Raw genomic sequence first — 19,723 nt, 5'->3', positions numbered from 1 at the left:
TTCTTCAAATTTAAATGGTACGAATTTCTACGTTTTGAAAGTAATCTATTAAACTATGCAAGTTAAATTTTTAATTTTAATATATTTTTATTAGATACTAGCATCCCTATCACGGCTTCGACTGCGCTGTATCTTTACTTGAGTTTCCCGTCGCGGTCAATTTCTTTTTATTATAGGATGTTTTTTAGCCAAGTAGCTGGAGGCATGTGCAGCCAGTTGAGGCGCATATACAGTAACAGTGACAGTAGCTGTATTGGATGAGCCGCCGTGACGTACCACTGTAGTACCCCTTAACATTCCGAATTTAAAAAACCCTGAAAAGGTTTTTAAATATTTAACTGAAGATTTCCAAGCCAAAATCTACTGAATATCTTGTTTAGTAAGTCGGAAATGGGGAAAATTTTCAATTATTGTTCAAAACTTTTTTTACTTTTTTTCACTACTTTCAAGATAGAATCTCGAAAAATCTCGAAATTAGTCTAATCTAGAAATTCGTATCTTTAGAAATAGGTTTTTAAATATTCACATGAAGATTACACACACCAAAATTCAAATTGATATCTAAAGAAATTCAAAAAATAGCCGGGTTTCAAAAAACTTCAAAAATCAATCTTAACCTTTTAAATTCTGAATTTAAAAAGTGTAGAAATTAAGTTTTAGATATTTACATGAAGATTACACACTCCAAAAATCAAGTTGATAACTTCATTTTCTACAAGAAATTAAAGAAATAATATATTTCGACTCTAATTTCTAAAATTCTTCCTAGCGGGTACTTGTACCGCAATAAGAACATATATACAAATTTTTATCAATTTATCTTCAGTAATTTTCTCTGGGCGTTGATTATGAATCACTCACTTTATATATATATATATATTATTATATATTATATTATATATTATTATATTACTTAATTATAAACTACGCAATAAAAAATGCTAGGTTTTTATTAATAGTAATAATAAACTATTATCTAATAATAATAACTCATTACAACTATTCATATTTTGTTAAGATGTGGAAACATCTTAACAAAATATGAGAAATTCAATCATTAATAATAAATAACAAATTTCTAATTATTAAGTTCATGCAATATTAGTAATAAATCAATAAAAAACTATGCTAAATAAAGTTTAGTTAAATGAATAAAACAAATATGAAAAAAATCGTATGATAAAATCATGAAATATTTTTTTTACATGGGTATTTAACGAAATTTTATAGCTATTTTAAACTAATATTTCTATTAATAAATATAACCTAATCAAAGCAGGGCGATATTTCTTACCTACTTATTATTAACAGATAGCAGGAATAAAAATAAATTTATATTGAAATAAAAATTATTAGTCATTATTTTACTTATTCACATAAAGGTACATTATTTTACTTAATCAAAAGCTATTCTAATCAATGTAACTATATACTAGTCATACATTTTTTTAAAAACTACATCGTATTTGGTTAATGTGCTACTGTGCAGGTAAAAAAAGGAAAATATTCTAATTTTTATCTAGAAGGATAAGGCAAAACATAAGAAAACAACATAAAAAAATAAATTAAAGAATTAGTTGTGTAGCCTAAGTAATATAAAAAATGACTGATAGCTGATTCAAAACTTGAAAATAAGTATATAAAATAATTATAAAAATATATGATTATTTTTTGTAAAAAAATTATGGAGCTTTAAAAAAAAGAAACAACTTTATATTTAATTTGTTTTACTTACATTCATCGAATGTAAATTGCAAGATTAGAAAATTATTTATGGAATCCAAGTATAATATGTACAATAATCGATAGTTATTTAAGTCAATTTATTAAATTACTATTTTACTATTATTTTATTACTACTTTTTATTACAAATTACTATGAATCATAATTATACAAATTATTATAGATAAATGAATATATATTATAATGCCAAAAAAGATATAAACAACAAAACAAACACTGAAAATAAGGTTGCATGCATGTAACTATATTAAAATATTATGCCTTATTTAAAAAATTGTTATACAAATAAAATAAACTTTAAAAGACATTAGAACTGAACTCTAAAGAACATACTAAAAAAATTAAAAATATTTTTATTAAACAAACTTTTAAAATTTTCTATTAAATTTAGACTCTTTGAAGTCAAATCCAAAAGAATAACAATAAATAAACGTTAATTTAGCATCGACTTCAGAAATATAAAATTTGTAAAGAAATTTTAAAAAGTATATGGTTTATACCTTTTAACACTTTGTTTTGAGATAAGCTTTACTTTCTTTTTTTTTTTAAGTGTATTTACTTTAAAATTATGTAAATTATTATACGAATACTACCCATATGAAAAAAGGCTTTTACAAGATAGAAAAAAGGCGTGTAACCAGCTTCTTGATTAAAAAAAAGAGGAAAAAAAATAGGAATAGGAATTTGAGCCTACGCTACTGAAACTGAGAATATTATATTTTTTCTTTGATCCAATCAATTTTCTGAAGTTTTACTTAAAAACAATTATATATGTAGATATATATTTAATAATTTCGCTATTTTTAATAACCTTATACACGCTTTGTTGATAAAAAAAAGTCTACAGTTTGCTATGTCCATTAAAAATATTTTTCATTAAATTAATTTTGAAGCAACTTACTATAAGTAAACGAGAGCAATTTTCTTAAAAAAAAAATGGAACAAGTCAAAATATCCGTGCGTTTAGTCGTAATAAGACATATAGATATTAAAATAATACGTACGGATCGAAATGAAAACTTCCTCCTCTTTGAAGTCAGCTAATAACTCTTCAATGCATTATAAATTATAATTCAATTTAGGAGCAGTTTTGTACGAGTTGCAAAATATGCATGCAATAATAATTTTGCTTATATAAAGATAACTTAATACAATAGAACATTATTGGAATTTTAGCATTAATAAAATTCCTTTCTATATCAGGGAAAATTTTATAAATATTCTACTAAATACACAGGTGACAATATTTTGGGAAAATTCTTGCTTTAAATGTCAAAACAAAATCGTTTTATCTGTTGTTTTTCTTCCGGTTCATCTTTATTATTATAATATATTTACTATCTATGAATATAAAGCAAAGATACATTTAAGCTTATGAATTCTATTTTATCCATTCAAATAAAAATAAGATCAAACATTAAAAATATTTGAAATATAAAAAAGCGTATAGTACAACTAGATATTACTGATTCAGCCAAAAAATTGATTTCAATCCAAAAGGATGATTATAACAATACTGTTTTCCACCCTGAATTAATTAAAGGGAAAACCTTTTGTTTATCTATAGTTTCAGTTTTGCTTTCATTTTTTCTAAATAAACTTATGGCTAGTTTTACGACATTTTATCACTCAATTTTCTTTATTTCATATAATCAATGTTATAAATCTCATAATTTTACATGTGTGACCTTATTTTTATTGATATTTTAATGCTTTATTTTAATTACTTTAAATAAAATGTTACAATTTTAAATACTGGTAATATTTTAAATAAAATTTACGCATAATTAAAAAAAAATAGTTAAAAAAAATTTGAATGCTAATTGATTTTTCTTTTTAGAATTATTACTAAAAGAAAATAATTAAATAATATTGATATAAAGGTTGGGTAACAGCAAACGATTTAAAACTTTGAAGGCCTATCATTTATAGTTTTTTTTTTTTACTTTAGTATCTTTTCTTGATGTTAATATTTTTTTTAACTAATATTTCTTATTTATCGGGTTTATAATGATTTAACTTTAAAAGTTTTCTTATTTGCTCGTTTAAAATAATAGTCATTATAAATATTTGCAGATAAGAACCATTAAATATCGAAAAAACTATTAATCTTCAATTATACTGCTTTGAAAAAGAGAGGGAAATAGGGTAAACTAATTAAATGAACGTGTTATTTTTAAGAGAAGCGATTTTTAAATAAATTTAAAAAAATAAGGTATTGTTAAATTTAAAATCCCAAAATAATGATGTAAACAATGTTTTCAAAAATGAGTTGATCTATTTTTTTTTTTTAAGTAGTTATAATCTAACGAAAGAAGGCACATGAATTTTGAGATGTTACTACTCCCTAACCTAAAGAGTTTCAAAAATAAAATAATTTTTGACTGATCAAAACTATTTTTGAGTATGTTATTTTAAATAATTTTGAATTAATTCTAATCTTTCACCGATTCACTTAAATAAATTAAAAGCATAAAGCGGCTACATTTTAACTATGGGGGCATGACAAGTGAGAACAACATCGAAGTTGTACAGCGACTGTAGAACAAACAATTGAGAAATATAACAGAACCGCCGTGGTTAGAGAAAAAGACTGAAATACACAATTATTTGGGATTGCTAACCGTTCGAGGGGAGATAAGGCGATTTGGTTCAAGATTTGGTTCAAACAAGCCTGAACAGACATGTGAACTGGCTCACGGTAAATCTTCTGGATAACAGCGAGGACGTAAGGCACTAAAGCGGCCTAAAGCAGCCCAAAGCGACTGAATATCTGTAATTTCTTTGAGATATGAGGTGAATTTTTTCATCAAACCTTAGGGTTTGTACATCGTCAAAAGTTTTCATTTCGTTTCGCCAGTTATCTTGTTGGTTTACTCCTTGATTTTTTCACTATTTCATTTTTTCTTTGGTTGATTAGTTATTCTTTGTGTGATTAACAAGACTATTTTTTTGCATTTATTAGTAAATTGTTTACTTTTTACGTTCTGAACTTTATCATTGTCTTTTGGACTAATGTTTGTATGTACTTATTAATGTTTATTATATATTTATGTATACGTATGCAATTATTTGAGGGATTTCAATGAAAACTCGTCTCTGCATATCATTTTTATGTATTACATTTACTTATTTTTCCAGTAAATTGGAACCGATAGTAAATTAAACATTGATGCAAAAAAAGGTATTAAATATTGCTTTAGAAACTGTATTAGCAGTATAAACAGTCTAATAAAAGTCATTTATATTTTTAAAAAAAGTTTGAAGTCTCTATATAAAACAAGTTTTTAAGATTCATGGTTGACCATATTAAAAAAAATCTTATTTCATGTATGAAACAGTTCATTTAACTCTGGAACAGTTAAATGACTGTTTCAGTGATAATAGATCTTTAAAATCATGAAATGAATTTTAAATTGTAATAAATATTTGGAAATATAGTTAAGATGTATTTAAAATGTATAATCTTGAACTTGTAAGTAGGAAAGACAATACAGTAATTTAAAAAAAACTTTAAGAATGAAGCATCTATCCAAAGAAAAAAAATGACATTAGATTCCCTGTTGACATTGTTCTTTTGGCAAAAAAAAAGATGAGTTTTAAGAAATATTGAATAACATAAACTTATTGGTTTGGAGAGAACTTTTATTATTCAGATAATAAAATTACAAAGACGGACGAAACAATTTTTAAAAATATCAGCAGTAAAGTGGTATTAGCAAGTTTGTTCTTAGGCAAAAACAGCTAGTATCAAATAAAAATTTTAAATTTGGAAAAAGATTCTAAAAATATTCAGACGAAATATAATTTCTTTATGGTAGTGAAATACAGAAATAGGGAAAAATAAAGGAAATAATAGAGGACTTCGAAATATAATGTTATTAAAGGATATTGAAAATTAGGTCGGTTGATAAAATTCGAAACGAGATGGTCGTTTAGGGAAAAATAAGGTCTGAGAAGGGAGAAATTTGTAAGAGACGAACTAGATTGGTGAGTTAAGTATTAAGATTTAGCTTAAGTTAGTTTATTGTCGGTGGGGGCGGGGTGAAACTGTTAAAACTGCGCAGAATAAATATGACAAGAAATTCAGGGTCGCTCGGTGAAATAATATAATTAGGCATGACATTTTTTACAGATACCAGAAAAACAAATTAAACATATTTGCCACTTTTGGCAAATTTGTTTAACGTATTTGCCAAAAATATGTCAGTTGTAAACATATTTGGGTCATTTTTTTACTTCATCTACCTGCACACGATCGCACAAATAAAATGTAAATTTCTAAAAAACTGTTTGAAGTGGATTAAAGAATGTTAAAATGCTCATGATACATTTTTTCATATTAAAAAAACCTACTTTCTTTCTTTAGTCAGGGAAAGTAAATCTTATTTTTTTTAAGAAAAAGAGACGTGGAAATAAGATTCTCTCTTTATATATTCTCTCTCTCTCTCTCTCTCTCTATATATATATATATATATATATATATTAACTGACAAAAATATTAAATGATAATAATTATAAAAGCCATTAAAAATTTCGAAAATGACAAATAATACCATAATTTATGATCTGTTTTAATTGTTTTACGTTAATTTTTTTTTCGATTTAGCGTATTTAAAAGTTAAATTAATTTTGATGAACCGCTTTTAAATGAAATGTACTTATAGCTAAGTTTAATGAAGTAATATTTTCCTTTGATAACCTAATTCTTGTTTAGCAAAGGAGAACAGGAAGATCTTTATATACGAAAGTCCGTTTACTTTAATAAATATAAGATGGTAAAATAAATTTGATGAAAAATGCATACTCTTTCGGGAAAATTTAGTTTACTGTAGAAATTTATATATTTATTAATTATATTAATTATTCTAAGTAGTTCTTAAATTATTTTCTGAAGATAAAACAGTAAACGTTAGAAAAAATTTACTAGATTTAAAAATATATGTCTGAAATTACTGAAATTTAACTTTCTTACGCATATAAAATACAAAATATATTTAGATGGTGAGTATTAATTCATCCATTTATCTGTACAATTAATTAAAATAGCAAGATTAATATAAATTATTTAATTAAAAATAATTTTTTATTGTAAAAGTAAAAATAGCTCTGTTTGTGAGTTCTGATACAAAATACATGGGGTAAATTTGTCCTCGGTTAGTACAAAAATACCAACCGGAAAATCCTAGTTTTTAGAGATAGAACTTTAGTAAAAAAGATTCTTGCACAATTCTGCGCAGGAAGACCGACTTTTTGTTATTTTATTTTGTTTCTGTTTGAATAAGTATTAACTCATTCTAAGCTAAAAAAAAAAAAAAAAAGTTTTGCAAAAATCTTCGATCAATAAAAAATAGTTCACGTCAAAAACGCACAACAATAAAAAATAAAAATAATAGTATTGCTAACAATTGATATCGCGGATAAAGAAACGTCAACGTTCCAACTTGGATCATAACGAACCACGTTTCTAACTTGCCTCGCTCAAATATATTCGACATTAAATTGAGCGTAACTCAAGAACGACTCGATCTACATAAAGCTTTCACATGCACAAATACAGTATATCAATGAAAACTGATCCAGTGCTTTTGAGATTTCGAGCCACAAATCTTTATACATAGGCCAAATTTATACATATTTATATATACACACAAGTATATTTTAATTATCTATCGCCCTCCATATATTTATCATAGGAATTTCCTGCATGTTTCACTCGATCAATGTATTAACTTCAAGGAAAGAAAATATCCACAATTAAGTATCATTAGTCTTACATACAAAAAACACTTAACATCACACCGCAATATTACATTTTAAAGTATATATATTTACAAGAAGCACGCACGCAAGCACATTGCCGTATTATCCGGTCTAAGTCTAGGCCAAACAGTTCAGATCTAGACTTAGATCAAATAACATGGACCGGAAAACCCTCGGATAAACCGGATAATGTAATTGCAGATATTTACATTCCTTGATGATGCTGATGCATTGATGCGGCGTAACATGTAGAAAATTCCTGTGACAAATGCATGGTAAGACGATAATTAAAATTAAATATGAGTTTTTATTAAAAATATATATATATATATATATATAAACCATACTAAAATACCATAAAAATACTGATCATAAAGTTAATATAAATAAATATGCAAAGGAAATCCTAATTTAAGTGAATGATATTTTCGTATTCCTCACAAGTCAAAATGTAAAATTCATTTTCACCACCCAGTCTCAACATGCAACCAAAAATAATTCCATACTTTTTTTCAAACGTCGATAAAAAACATCCAAAGAATAACTGTATATTCTAGAAAATATCCAAAAATTTGTAATAGCTAATTATTTTTAAAAAAAATTTGAAATTTTAGAAAGGTTTGTACCAGTTTTAAAGTTTGTAGACTAAAAAAGAATTGTTATTTGTACACGTTTATAAACAAAAAAAAATTATAAAGATTTTTCCAAACAGTATTGTTCTCTTTCATTTTTATTGACAATACCTTCCCCCCCCCCAAAAAAAAACCTGCAGCGGTAGAGTAATATAAAAAAAAAATGGTATTTTTTTGGAGAATTAAAATAATATTTTAATAACTTTAACCCTCAGAACAAAATGTATTGTTTTAGCAAATTTAAAAACTAAATAAAATTTAACTGGTAATCTAAATTTAACCTTCTAACATTATAAATATCTCATTAAGAATTCTTAAAAACTTGATTCAGCTAGATTTCAGTTAGACTCAATCAGAGAAGATAACACTCCCAATTCAGAGATTTTTATTTAATAATTTTGTAAATCTAAAAGAGCTCTGAGCGTTTAAAATGCTATGATTTATAAAATGAAATTAAACGAAAAGATTGATTCAATTACAATCATAAAATGAATGCAAAATTTACGCGATGCAATCTAAGGGGACAATATTTTCGACGGTACCGGGATATTTTACATTGCATCTTATGGTACAGGTGTCAAAATATCCGGTTAAATTTTGTAATTAGTGCAATTTCTACTTTCAGAATATTAAAAATTAATCTTCCTATTCCCTAATTCTCATAGTTGGTAACAAAGTTAAGTGGTTAAGTTATGCTGATAAAGTTTGGTTTAGTAGCATTAAATTATATTATCCTCGTTCGGCAGCAAAATTTTATCACTTATCTTCTTACAAAATGATATAATATACTGGAATGATTTTTTAAAGTCCTTATCGGATCTAATAGGAAGGATAATAATCAGTCCTACAGAATGGAGACAGTTTATAGAGGTCCCCAAAATGATTTTTAAAACCAGTCCTTCGTCACAAGGAAATGAAAGACTATTAATTTTTCTTGGTTATCTTGTAGAAATGAAGGAGACTTATGAGTGTATAAAGTTTTTACTGAAGTTGATACACTATGAAAAGTATTTTTGGGACATATATTAAATCTTGAAGGCGATTTTATTGGTTCTGCAGCTCGATTTTACTAAGTATTTCTATATCTTATGCGAGTAGAGCAGTAGAAACAAGAATAATCACTATATTAAAAAAGACTGGGAGAAGAGAGAAAGTTAGCTGGACAGAAAACTTTTATTTGTTGAATATATCTTCAATCCGAAGAATGTGTATCTTCCATCATTACATATAAAACTCGGTTTCATGAAATATTTTTTCAAAGCAATGGATCTCAATGAACAAAGTTTTTTATATCTTAACATCAAATTTCCCTGGATAAGTGAGTAAAAAAGTGAGGAAAGAACATTTCTTTGGCCATAGAAACCTAAGCTAATATATTATGGTTTTTAGAGAAGTTTCGAATGAATCTGAAAAAACAGCATGAGTATCATTTCAAATAATGATAAATCATTCTTGCGGTAAAAAAGAGGCTGAGAACTATTCAGAATTGGTGAGTTGACTTTAAAAATATAAAAGACTGGAATGTAATATCTCTCTAAAAACATATAAATGTTCCAATCACGTTTCGACTTTTTTCTATCTAACTTTGTAAGTGATAAGCACGGTGAACGCTTTCACCGGGATACATCAATGATATAAACAAGCTACCAGGGAAAATGGAGCCCGAATATGCTTGCCGATTACTGATGAAGACTAAAAAAGGACATCCTAGAGTAGGGACATTCCAGGGACAAGAAAGAAAAGCAGATATTAGTTAAAATACTATATTACAGGTTATATAATTTCTTTTAAAAAAAATCAGGTTTTCCTTAAGTCCTAAAATAGTTTATTCAATTTAAGTTTCCAGATTTTAATCGATCGTAAAAGATATTACAATACACATTTGACTGTGCAGTTGTATATAACAGAAAATTTTATCTTTTCTTAGGCCTGTGTTCATGTAAACATAGTGAACTAATTAAGATATTAGTAGCACAGTTTTCCTGATTAATGTTGCCTTTATACTTTACCAACCCTAGTGTTTTTATATGATTAATTATTTTTGATATATTTCTTCATCTACAATAACAGATGTCATTATAAGAGTTATGCATTAAATTCATCATAGGATTTTCTTAACTAATGGATAGGATTTTCTAACTAATTCATCATTCTTAACTAATGGAATTTATTGAAATATTTGCAATTTTTGTCACAGTTATTTTTCAAATGCGTTTAATACTTTATTGGTATTGGGGCTTCTTTAGAGATCTCGCGGCAACTGGTTTGTCAAAAGGGCCCTTGAGAGGTCTGCGACGCGTATTTAGTGAAAATTTTGAGGGTTTCTACCTCGTAAAGGGTATGATATGATTTTATGAAATCTAAGTTGAAATTTTATTTAATATTTATGAGTTGTGCAATAAAAAAGTTTTGAAACGATCATATGATGGTATTTTTTTTACTGTGAAAACAAAATAAATTGTTTTAATTTTTTAAGAAAGGTGCTATTTCATCGTTCTGCCACCGTGAAAACGGTTAATGCAATAAAACTAAACTTTAATAAACATTGTTGTCAATTCTTTTAAAGATTTCAATTTCATAAATTATGAACAGAAGTAGATGTTAAATGATGAATAACTAGTTTTGCTAGAAATTAGATAACCGTTTGTAAGTAAAAACTTTATGATGAATATTCAATGATAGTATTAAATACGAGAGTTTGCTCTTAAACAAAAGTTTGGAATTATATCAGAACAGGAATATATGATAAAAATTTAACTATGTAGGTTTTATTAAATCTTATTTTATAAAACATAGTTTTTGTAATAGTTTTTTTTTTATTTATCTATTCAACAAAAAAAATTGTTTTGATTTAAGTTTTTATGACAGTTCTTAAAACATCTGGGCAATAAGAAATTTAAGCATATTCAATTCGTACTTCTGTTAGTATTTTTGTAATAATTTTGAGATAAAATTGTCAGTGGTTTAGTATTGTATTATTAATGTTGATGACTACAATATATTTGAATGTTTTGACCTAAGTGTAAATTTAAATTTGCAATTTACACTTACACTTAAGTAATTTAAATTAAAATTGTCTTTGGTCTCGCATTATACATTAATTATTTTTTTGTAGTACCTTTATGGTGAATTCTTTATTTAGGAAACTTACTATAACGGTAGTCATTTTTCATCGTTTTATAGAAATTTACTAATGGCTGTTAAAAAAAAAAAATAATAATTAATATTTACTTACGTATTTAAAAAATATTTTCATATGACTAGATACAATTTATAATCAATCTTAAATAACTGACAAAACCTTTCGCACTCTCCCACAAAATATGAAAATTATTGTACATATATTTTCTCTTGAACGGCTAGTAAAAAAAAATATATATTTTACATGGAACTGGACATTACTAGTCAAGAAGAAAAAGAATAAGTAAAGAACGAAAGAAAGAAAAATATTGAAAATAAGAAATAAAGTAAGAAAGCGAAGCAAGAATTATTTCAAGTAACATGCAGGTAAAGCAGGTTAAGAATTGTGCATTGTGCGTGCTCAGAACACATACCTATCGTCTGGAGTAGAACCTCCGGTGTTGACGGAGCGGGAGAGGTCGACGGTGGAGCAGATGCTTTAGAAAGAAAAGAGAAAACGTGAAGTCAGTGATCAAGCAAGATAAAGAGAAAGAAAGTGTGCAGTAAGCAGCATGGTGCGGGCCTGTCAGATATCAGGCCACAATTTCGTTCATTCAACAGGCAATGTTTCGATCAACAATTTTTATATACAAGTGTATATCATTGTTAATATTATTTTTCAATATCTCTGAAATAAATTTTATAATATACTAAATTATATAATTTAAGTTAGTAATATATCAGTATTACTTAGTTACATAATTTCTCATAAAATTCCTTAATTAGTATTTTGACATCGAATAGTTTCAGAAGTATTAATTTAGGTTTCAATTTGTAATTGTAAGAAATGATGAAATAGATTTTAATATCTTAAAGTACTCATATTGTGTTATTTTATTAGAATTTTTGAAGTCATTACATAAATTTTAAGATCTAGTAACAGAATTACATTTATTTTACATATAAATGTAAAATTTATTCTGTTATCTTTGCATGTGTTTATTTTTTAGATTATGATAATACTAGAGGTTAAATTAATTAGACTATTTCATTCTGTGTGGATGTTCCCTCTTTATTCTACATCTTTCTTGTTTAACTTTATAAATTTAACGGATTTTTTAGCTATTCTCAATGTAGATAGCATATATGTACTCATATACTCTGTTAAAGAACACTTTCATATCAATAAAAGTTAAGTTTCGTTAAAAGTCTATTTTTCAGGATATCTTAAAGAAAGAAAACTTTTCTACTATGAGATATTACACTAAAATGCAACTAAATCGAAATACATTTTCTGTTAGAAAAGTGTAAATTTTCTGTTAGAAAATCAAGCTCTGAAGAACAGAGTTCGATTTTTCCACCAATCGTGTAAATAGACTAGTTATATTGGAAATAGTGGGGGTTACCGAGAGTATCTTAAATCCCGACGGGCAGACACGTAAGTGGGAGCCAAGAGCTCCCGGGCAGAGGTAAAATTCTAAAAAATCAGAGTTTTCCGTATATTTCGAGAAATATGCGTCAGATAAAAAAAGTTTAAGAAACATTTTCTTGTCTTTTCCAAGCTCAAAAGTTTTTCCATTAACACTTTTAAGAAATCAATAGTTTTTAGTCGTTCCCACGTAGTATCTGCTCTTCACAGTTTGTATCAGAGAAACACAAAGGACCTCCACACAAATTGGCAGACATCTTCAATGAAAACTTTTGAAAAAAGTGTTTTTTGAAATTAAAGGCAAAAAGCTGCTATTTTTATGAGTTTTTCGCATTTTTGACAAAAACTTTTGATTTCCCAAAAAAGTGTTATGGGAAAAAATTGTACAGCTTAGAAAGAAAAACAAAATTTGTTGTTCACTTCTTTTTATTCGACGTAAATTTCTCAAGATATATGGAAAAAACTGATTTTTTTGCAACTTTACTTCTGCCCAGGGGTCCACGGTCCCCAGTTACTTGTCTGCGTGTCGGGATTTGTGATACTCTCAGTACTCCATAGCATTTGCGGTACAATTTGTCCATTTATACGATTGGTGGAAAAATCGTACCCAGCTCTTGGTCTATATTAAAATTAAATTACATTAAAATTGGCTTTTATAATTAAAATTTCGTTTTTCACAACTTAGTTTTCATTTTCTGCAAAATGTATTTGATATAATTTTTAATTTTTAACATAATCTATTTTTCCTTGCTTTAGATAATTACTAAAAATATTTTAGGAGCAATACTGATAGTTATCCCTCTGAATATTTGATATCAAATTTAACGAACAGAATATAATGCAAATGTACTCTACTAATTTGTACTGAGTCCATATTTTTCAACGAAAATTTACTAAAGAAATTATGTCTATAAATAAGAAAAGGATCATTTAAGAAACATTAACGATCAATAATTACGGTTGATTATTTGAACATTACAATTAGTTAAACCATCCAATTAATTCAGCCTTTAGATTCCTTTAGATGTATATATATGTAAATGCAAATGTTCGTAACATAATTGTACAAGAACGAAATGCAGTGGAGATTTCAGTACTTTTAATCCTCTTCATCTATAGAAATTCATATTTTCGCAACAAATTTTTCAGTAATAACACAACACTCTTTACCTGAGAGTATGTTTAAATAAAAGCACTGTCGACCATACACACTTAAAGCTGATAGTGTTTTCCAGTTTTGGAAAGCGTATCTATTCTAATTAATTAATTATAATTGATTTTGAATAAGTGAAGTAGCATTTTCAAAATAACTGATTTAAAAAAAATTTAATTATCAATATGTTTACATGTCATATTATACGTTCATGAGTTATAAAATTTTAAATCTCAAAAATAATAAAATCTATGTACTTGTATTTATTTCAGAAACATAAAATCACAATAACTTACTCTACGTATTGAAATATAATCTCCTTTATTTTAGTAAGTGCAGTATAATATAAAAATGTAACTTTTGTTTGTTTAAACGATTAAATTAAAATTATATTGAAATTACTTCAAAATTGTTATATATATCAAATTATTATGTCTCCTCGATAAAAATAAAATTATTTATTGTAAATTAATTTCCACAATAATTTAAAATTAATTTAATTATGATATATCAGTAATTTTCAAAAATGAACATATACAAAATTTTTCATAACAATTTAGCTGTATAAAAATAGTTGATTTGATTTCACCAGTTAAACTTATAAAGACATGAGCACCATATAATAATTGGACATTCGTACAGAGATATTGACAATTTACTAAAATATTTTTAATGTATCCTTTCTTTCTTTTTCTGTTTAGCCTCCGGAACCACGTAAGGTATTATGCAGAGGATGAATGAGAGTATGTATGAGTGTAAATGAAGTGTACTCTTGTACAGTATCAGGTCGACCATTCCTGAGATGTGTGTTTGATTGATACCCAACCACCAAAGAACACCGCTATCCACGATCTAGTATTCAAATTTGTATAAAAGTAACTGTTTTTACTGGGATTTGAACCTTAGAACTCTCGATTTCGAAACCAGCTGATTTTTAAGTCGTATCCTTAAGATCCTTTAAATGAATATATTTTATGAATACAAGAAATAGGTTAGTGTATTTTATTCAAAATAAGTAGCTGAAACCTCATTAAAACTGTTATTTGATGATTCAGACATAGTAAAGGCCCAAATTGTATGCAAACCACTAAAAAGATTGCTTAAATCCAATTAAGCATTGAAATTTAGTATAATAAATATATTTTATACAAACTTATATAAATTCAGATATTTTTATGAAATAAATAGTTTTGCTGAAATTAAATTTATTTAACAGTAATTAATTTAGTGGTTTTCAATATGTTTATTAAATAATAACCTATCTGTTATTTATATGTATGAATTCGTTGAAAATTTGCTTTTTATGTTTAAGAATTATATACATTGTTTAAAAATGAACCTGCTGAAAAAAAGATTATAATATAAATAAAAAATTTTGGAAGCTTTTACATAAAAGCTTTTTAATAGCTCACTTCTCGAAACTAAATAACTCTTAACTTGCATAAGAATATAAAGAATCAATAGACGTAGTTTTTTTACTTAATAGGTAAGTAAGTCTCTTAATAAAAATTGCATAACCATATTCGAGAATTACAAGCAGAAAGTAACTCATCTCTATCCAGGCTTACCATAAAAATGAAGAGTGGTTTTCCACTGCCTTTATAATGTTGACTATAACAGATATTGTGCATGATGGTAGCCTTACCAAAATGCAGTTGACATTCTCTCCTACAACTGAAACATTTACTATCTTCATCATTTCCCTGAGAGTAATGATGTTGATTATATGATAATATTATTATATACTATACCTCTGATCATTATATAACAATTTTTATCGGTATAATTTACACTTCAGGAGCTTTAAATGTGACACAACTGCAGAAAAAACCTTTAAAAACCTTTATTATTATTTGTAAGAGAATTAGTAATCTCATAATTGAATTATTGTAGAGTGTTTATTTTCCTAATAACTGGCTTTTTATGAAGGATCATGTCATTTTGAAAAGAAATAGTCTTCCGGAAGAGTGAGATTAGAATAAAGTAAAATTTAGTTTGCAGTCGTTTATAGTCACTGATATCAATAATTAACAGAGAGTTTTTTTTGATAATTTGAGACATAATATTTTACTTATGTAAATTAATGGGTTTTGAATTAAATTCGTAACGAAAGTGAAAATATTTCTTTAAAAATAAACATTTTTTATATTAGTTAAATTAATTGTTACAATCCAATTACAGTTCTATTCTTCAAACCTAATTCTTCATTGCCCGTAAATGTAAAACAACTCTTTCTGATTTCAGAAGTAAAGTGATATCATGCACCTATTGTTTTATTGTTTTTTTCATAATATTTATCTTAATCTTAATGTCCAAATATTTGATGCAATAAAAATACTTTGCAATATAAAAATAAATTTATTTAATTAAGTTAATAGGTTTTTTGATTAATTTATTTCGCTAGGTTGTCGTTTTATCACGAGTGGAGACTGGAATCCGAAATACTGACTGTGACCTAGAACCAACTTATTGGCTTACGGACGAAACTAAAGCCTTAGACCAATTGGATTTTTTATTATATCAGGGGTTGGCTCTTTGTATGATAAGCAAAATCACATCCGATCACTTGGACTCCACATCAGATCACTCTCCCGCGATACTGACCGTGAGCCTAACGGTGATTAAGAAGAGGCGCTCACCGATAAATCACAACAGTAAGACTGACTGGAAGTCCTATCGGAAATGGATTAAGGATAGGCTTCCTACAGGTAGGTATACTATGAAATAAGAACAGGATATTGATAATGCAATGGAGCGTTAATAATGCAGGAGGCAGCTTGGCGTTCTACTCCAACTGAGTTAAGTGAAAGCAAGGGAGGCAAAGTCTATCCAAGTAAAATCATGGAACTTCTTGCGACTAAACGGAGAATCCGACAAGGATGGCAATATTGCAGGAACCAAGATTATAAACGGCTCTCATGGCCTGCTCGGAAGCTTCGGAAACCATAAAGATCAGTCAAAAACGACATGTTTAGAAACTACATTAAACGTCTTTCCCTCCTTGTGAGGGATGAGTATATATGGAATGCCACAAGGGAGTTTTCCACAATCATATCCTTCTTTGGGGTCTTCGTGTGGTTGGGCTTGCAGCGACAGCCAGAAGATTTATTTGCATCGCACCTATGCAACAGTCTTCAGACCTTACAACATAAGAGGAGGTGGCGAAGAAGAGAGTTTTGAATTCCTTTATAATCCGATTCCACTATCTTTCCCAGTGAAACCATTGCCAAGTGTAGAATTATTAAATTAATTTAAAAATATAAAGGATACAAAGAAGGCTTCAGGATTTGACTCTATCAGTGGTAGAATGTTATTCATGCTACCACCATCAGCGCTAGTCTACATAACTTGCCTCTTAAATAAAAACCGGACAGCTTGGTATCGAACGGAGTGGAATGTATTACTAAGATCTTAAAACCAGGTAAGACTACCAACAAAGTGGCTTCATATAAACCCATAAGTTTGTTTCCATTTCTTTCTAAAGTTTTTAAGAGGCAAGTTTTTCTAAAAGCTTTTCTAACATTTTAAAGTATTTTTTGGAGGCAACGGTCAGTCTTAGTGGGAAACAGAATTATTTTATATTACCGATTCGACTTAAGACACGCCCATTCAACCACTGAACAAACCCACAGAGTTTTTAATATTATCTACGACTGTTTGAAAAGAAAGAAGCTGTTCAGCGGCTTTCTTAGACGTTCAGCAAGCTTTTGACAAAGTCTAGCTACCTCCTCTGGAAATTAAACTTGCATCTGCCCCTAAAAGTTTATCTGATACAGCAAAATTACTTATATGGTCGTTTTTTTAAAGTGAAGTGTAACAAGCAGTATTCCTCCTTTTACAACATGCAGTCAGGATTCCCTCAAAGTTCAGTTCTGGATCCGATATTTATTTGATCTTCACTGCGGACCTTTCCAGCCCAAACTACATCACACTTGCGTGTTTGCGGTCGATACAACAATCTTGACGGTTGACAGCGACGCGTGCTCTGTTCTCTAGGAAGCTGCGATCTGCCCTGTACCTCAACGACAAATGGTTTGTACAGGGGTAAGTTAAGGGAAACCCAGCTAAGTCGAATCACTTAACATTCACCATGAAGAGAGACGATTGTCCTCAAGTTCATTTAGACAGTCCTGATATCTCTGCTGTAAGCATAGTGCGATACATAGGTATGCACCTTGATCATCGTTTAATCTGAAAAGATCATATAAAAGAAAAACAAATAAACGTGAGGTTTATGAAGTTTCACTGGCTACTGGGTAGGAATTATAACTTGTCTCTGTCAGATAAATGAACTTAAACTTAAGGTATACAACTTTTGAGAACAAGTTGTATCAGTAACATTAAGGTGATCAAACGATTTCAAAACAAAATCCACAGTGTTATAACGAAGGCACAGAGGTTTGCAACAAACAACGTGATTCTATCTACAGATATTCCATGTAAAGAAGGAAATACGGAGATTAAGCAGGATTACGTATCACAACTAAAAACACATGGTTCCACTTTAGATATAAACCTGTTAGATTACAATGGGGTTGTTAGACGGCTGAAGAGGCTTCATGAGTTGGACCTGAGTGATTATTGACGAGACTCACCATACAAATAATCTTTCATGAAAAAAGTTAACCGTCACATATTGACATTCTTAACATTCTAGAGTCTAAAAACCTTATGATTCCTATGATTTTGAAATTCTAACATTCAGATGTTGGTTGTCAGGAATTATTACTGTTATAAGTATCTTATTTGTTGACTCATTTATTATTACCGTTTTATTTCCTTAATATCACCTTAACTTTAGCCGTATATTATTCTTGTTTACCTCTCGTTATTATTTTTTTTATTATTTTTGCTGCTATCAGCTGCCCCCTGTATAATATTATAAAATGCATTCTTATTTGATACATACTCTGATATCTAAACTCAAGAAGGGCTGTCATTGGATGGTTTTCATTCTTTAAAAAAAAAAGAAAAGTTTATTGGTTGTTTGTTCATAATGTTTTTTTTTTATGTAGGAACACTTAATGACCTCATGCCTATATCATTTTACAAATTGTTTTTTAAATAAATTAATTAGGATTTAAAAGATCCAAAGTATTATCATATGTGTATTTTATTATTAATTAGTTTCGTTTATTTTGTAATCATTTTATATATGTATTTTTTAATCTTATTATGTAAGGGCATTGTAAAGAAAATAATTTCTTTGCAAACTCAAAATAATGTGAGATAAAATAATATTAAATTTTGGAATGTAGCATTTTTATTACTAATACCAATCCTCTCTAAAATTAATATTGTTTCAATCTTATTGAGGTACGTCAATAGCCACGAGGCTTGAGAGGAACCAATATGTTATTATCTAAAGGATATTGTTTGTTTATATATATATATATATATATATATATATATTGTCATTATGATGATAATATTTTCTCAGAGATTAATCTTCAAATACATCACAATTTATTTGAGTCATAAAATCAATTAATAAAAATCTACTAATAAATTTTACTGAATACTTTACCTGATTAAAAAAAAAAAGTTTATTCTAGTGAAAGAATTTTCTCTTTGATCTTTTACTCTTTAGCATTTTACTCTGTGATCTCTAAAATTTAAAAAAAATTTAAGATAAATCTATAAAATTAAAGAAAGTCGACAAATAAAGTTAAAAGAGCTTTTTAATTAATCAGCGTGTGTCAGGGCTATCTGTCTTCATCTATAAATTTTTTAATTTATATTCAAGCAACACGTAAGTAGATAAGTATTTTATTTTTTAACGAAGAATTTGCCTACTAAATAATTTTATTTTTTATTAGCAATGATTATTACAGTGTAGGACTAGTCTAGTTTAAATAGTAAACATGTTATTTTTGTGAAAG

At 27.5% G+C, this 19,723-nt stretch overlaps 1 protein-coding gene across 2 annotated transcripts in view; it reads right to left on the bottom strand.

The window, feature by feature from the left end:
- The window catches only part of LOC142320904 (lachesin-like), a 573,872-nt gene that overhangs the window by 102,689 nt on the left and 451,460 nt on the right, over positions 1-19,723 (bottom strand). Inside the window, exon 7 of one of the 2 annotated variants that reach the window (XM_075358883.1) lies at positions 11,694-11,756. The exons of the other annotated variant lie outside the window; for it this stretch is intronic. Coding sequence (XP_075214998.1) covers positions 11,694-11,756 — 63 coding nt within the window. The remainder of the gene's footprint in view (positions 1-11,693; positions 11,757-19,723) is intronic. 2 annotated transcript variants of the gene reach the window in all.

This window comes from Lycorma delicatula, chromosome 3 (assembly GCF_047948215.1).
Source record: "Lycorma delicatula isolate Av1 chromosome 3, ASM4794821v1, whole genome shotgun sequence".
In the NCBI taxonomy this organism is placed as follows: Eukaryota; Metazoa; Arthropoda; class Insecta; order Hemiptera; family Fulgoridae; genus Lycorma; species Lycorma delicatula.
The sequence above is the reverse complement of the archived record's forward strand: the minus strand, read 5'-3'. Positions and strand labels throughout refer to the sequence as shown.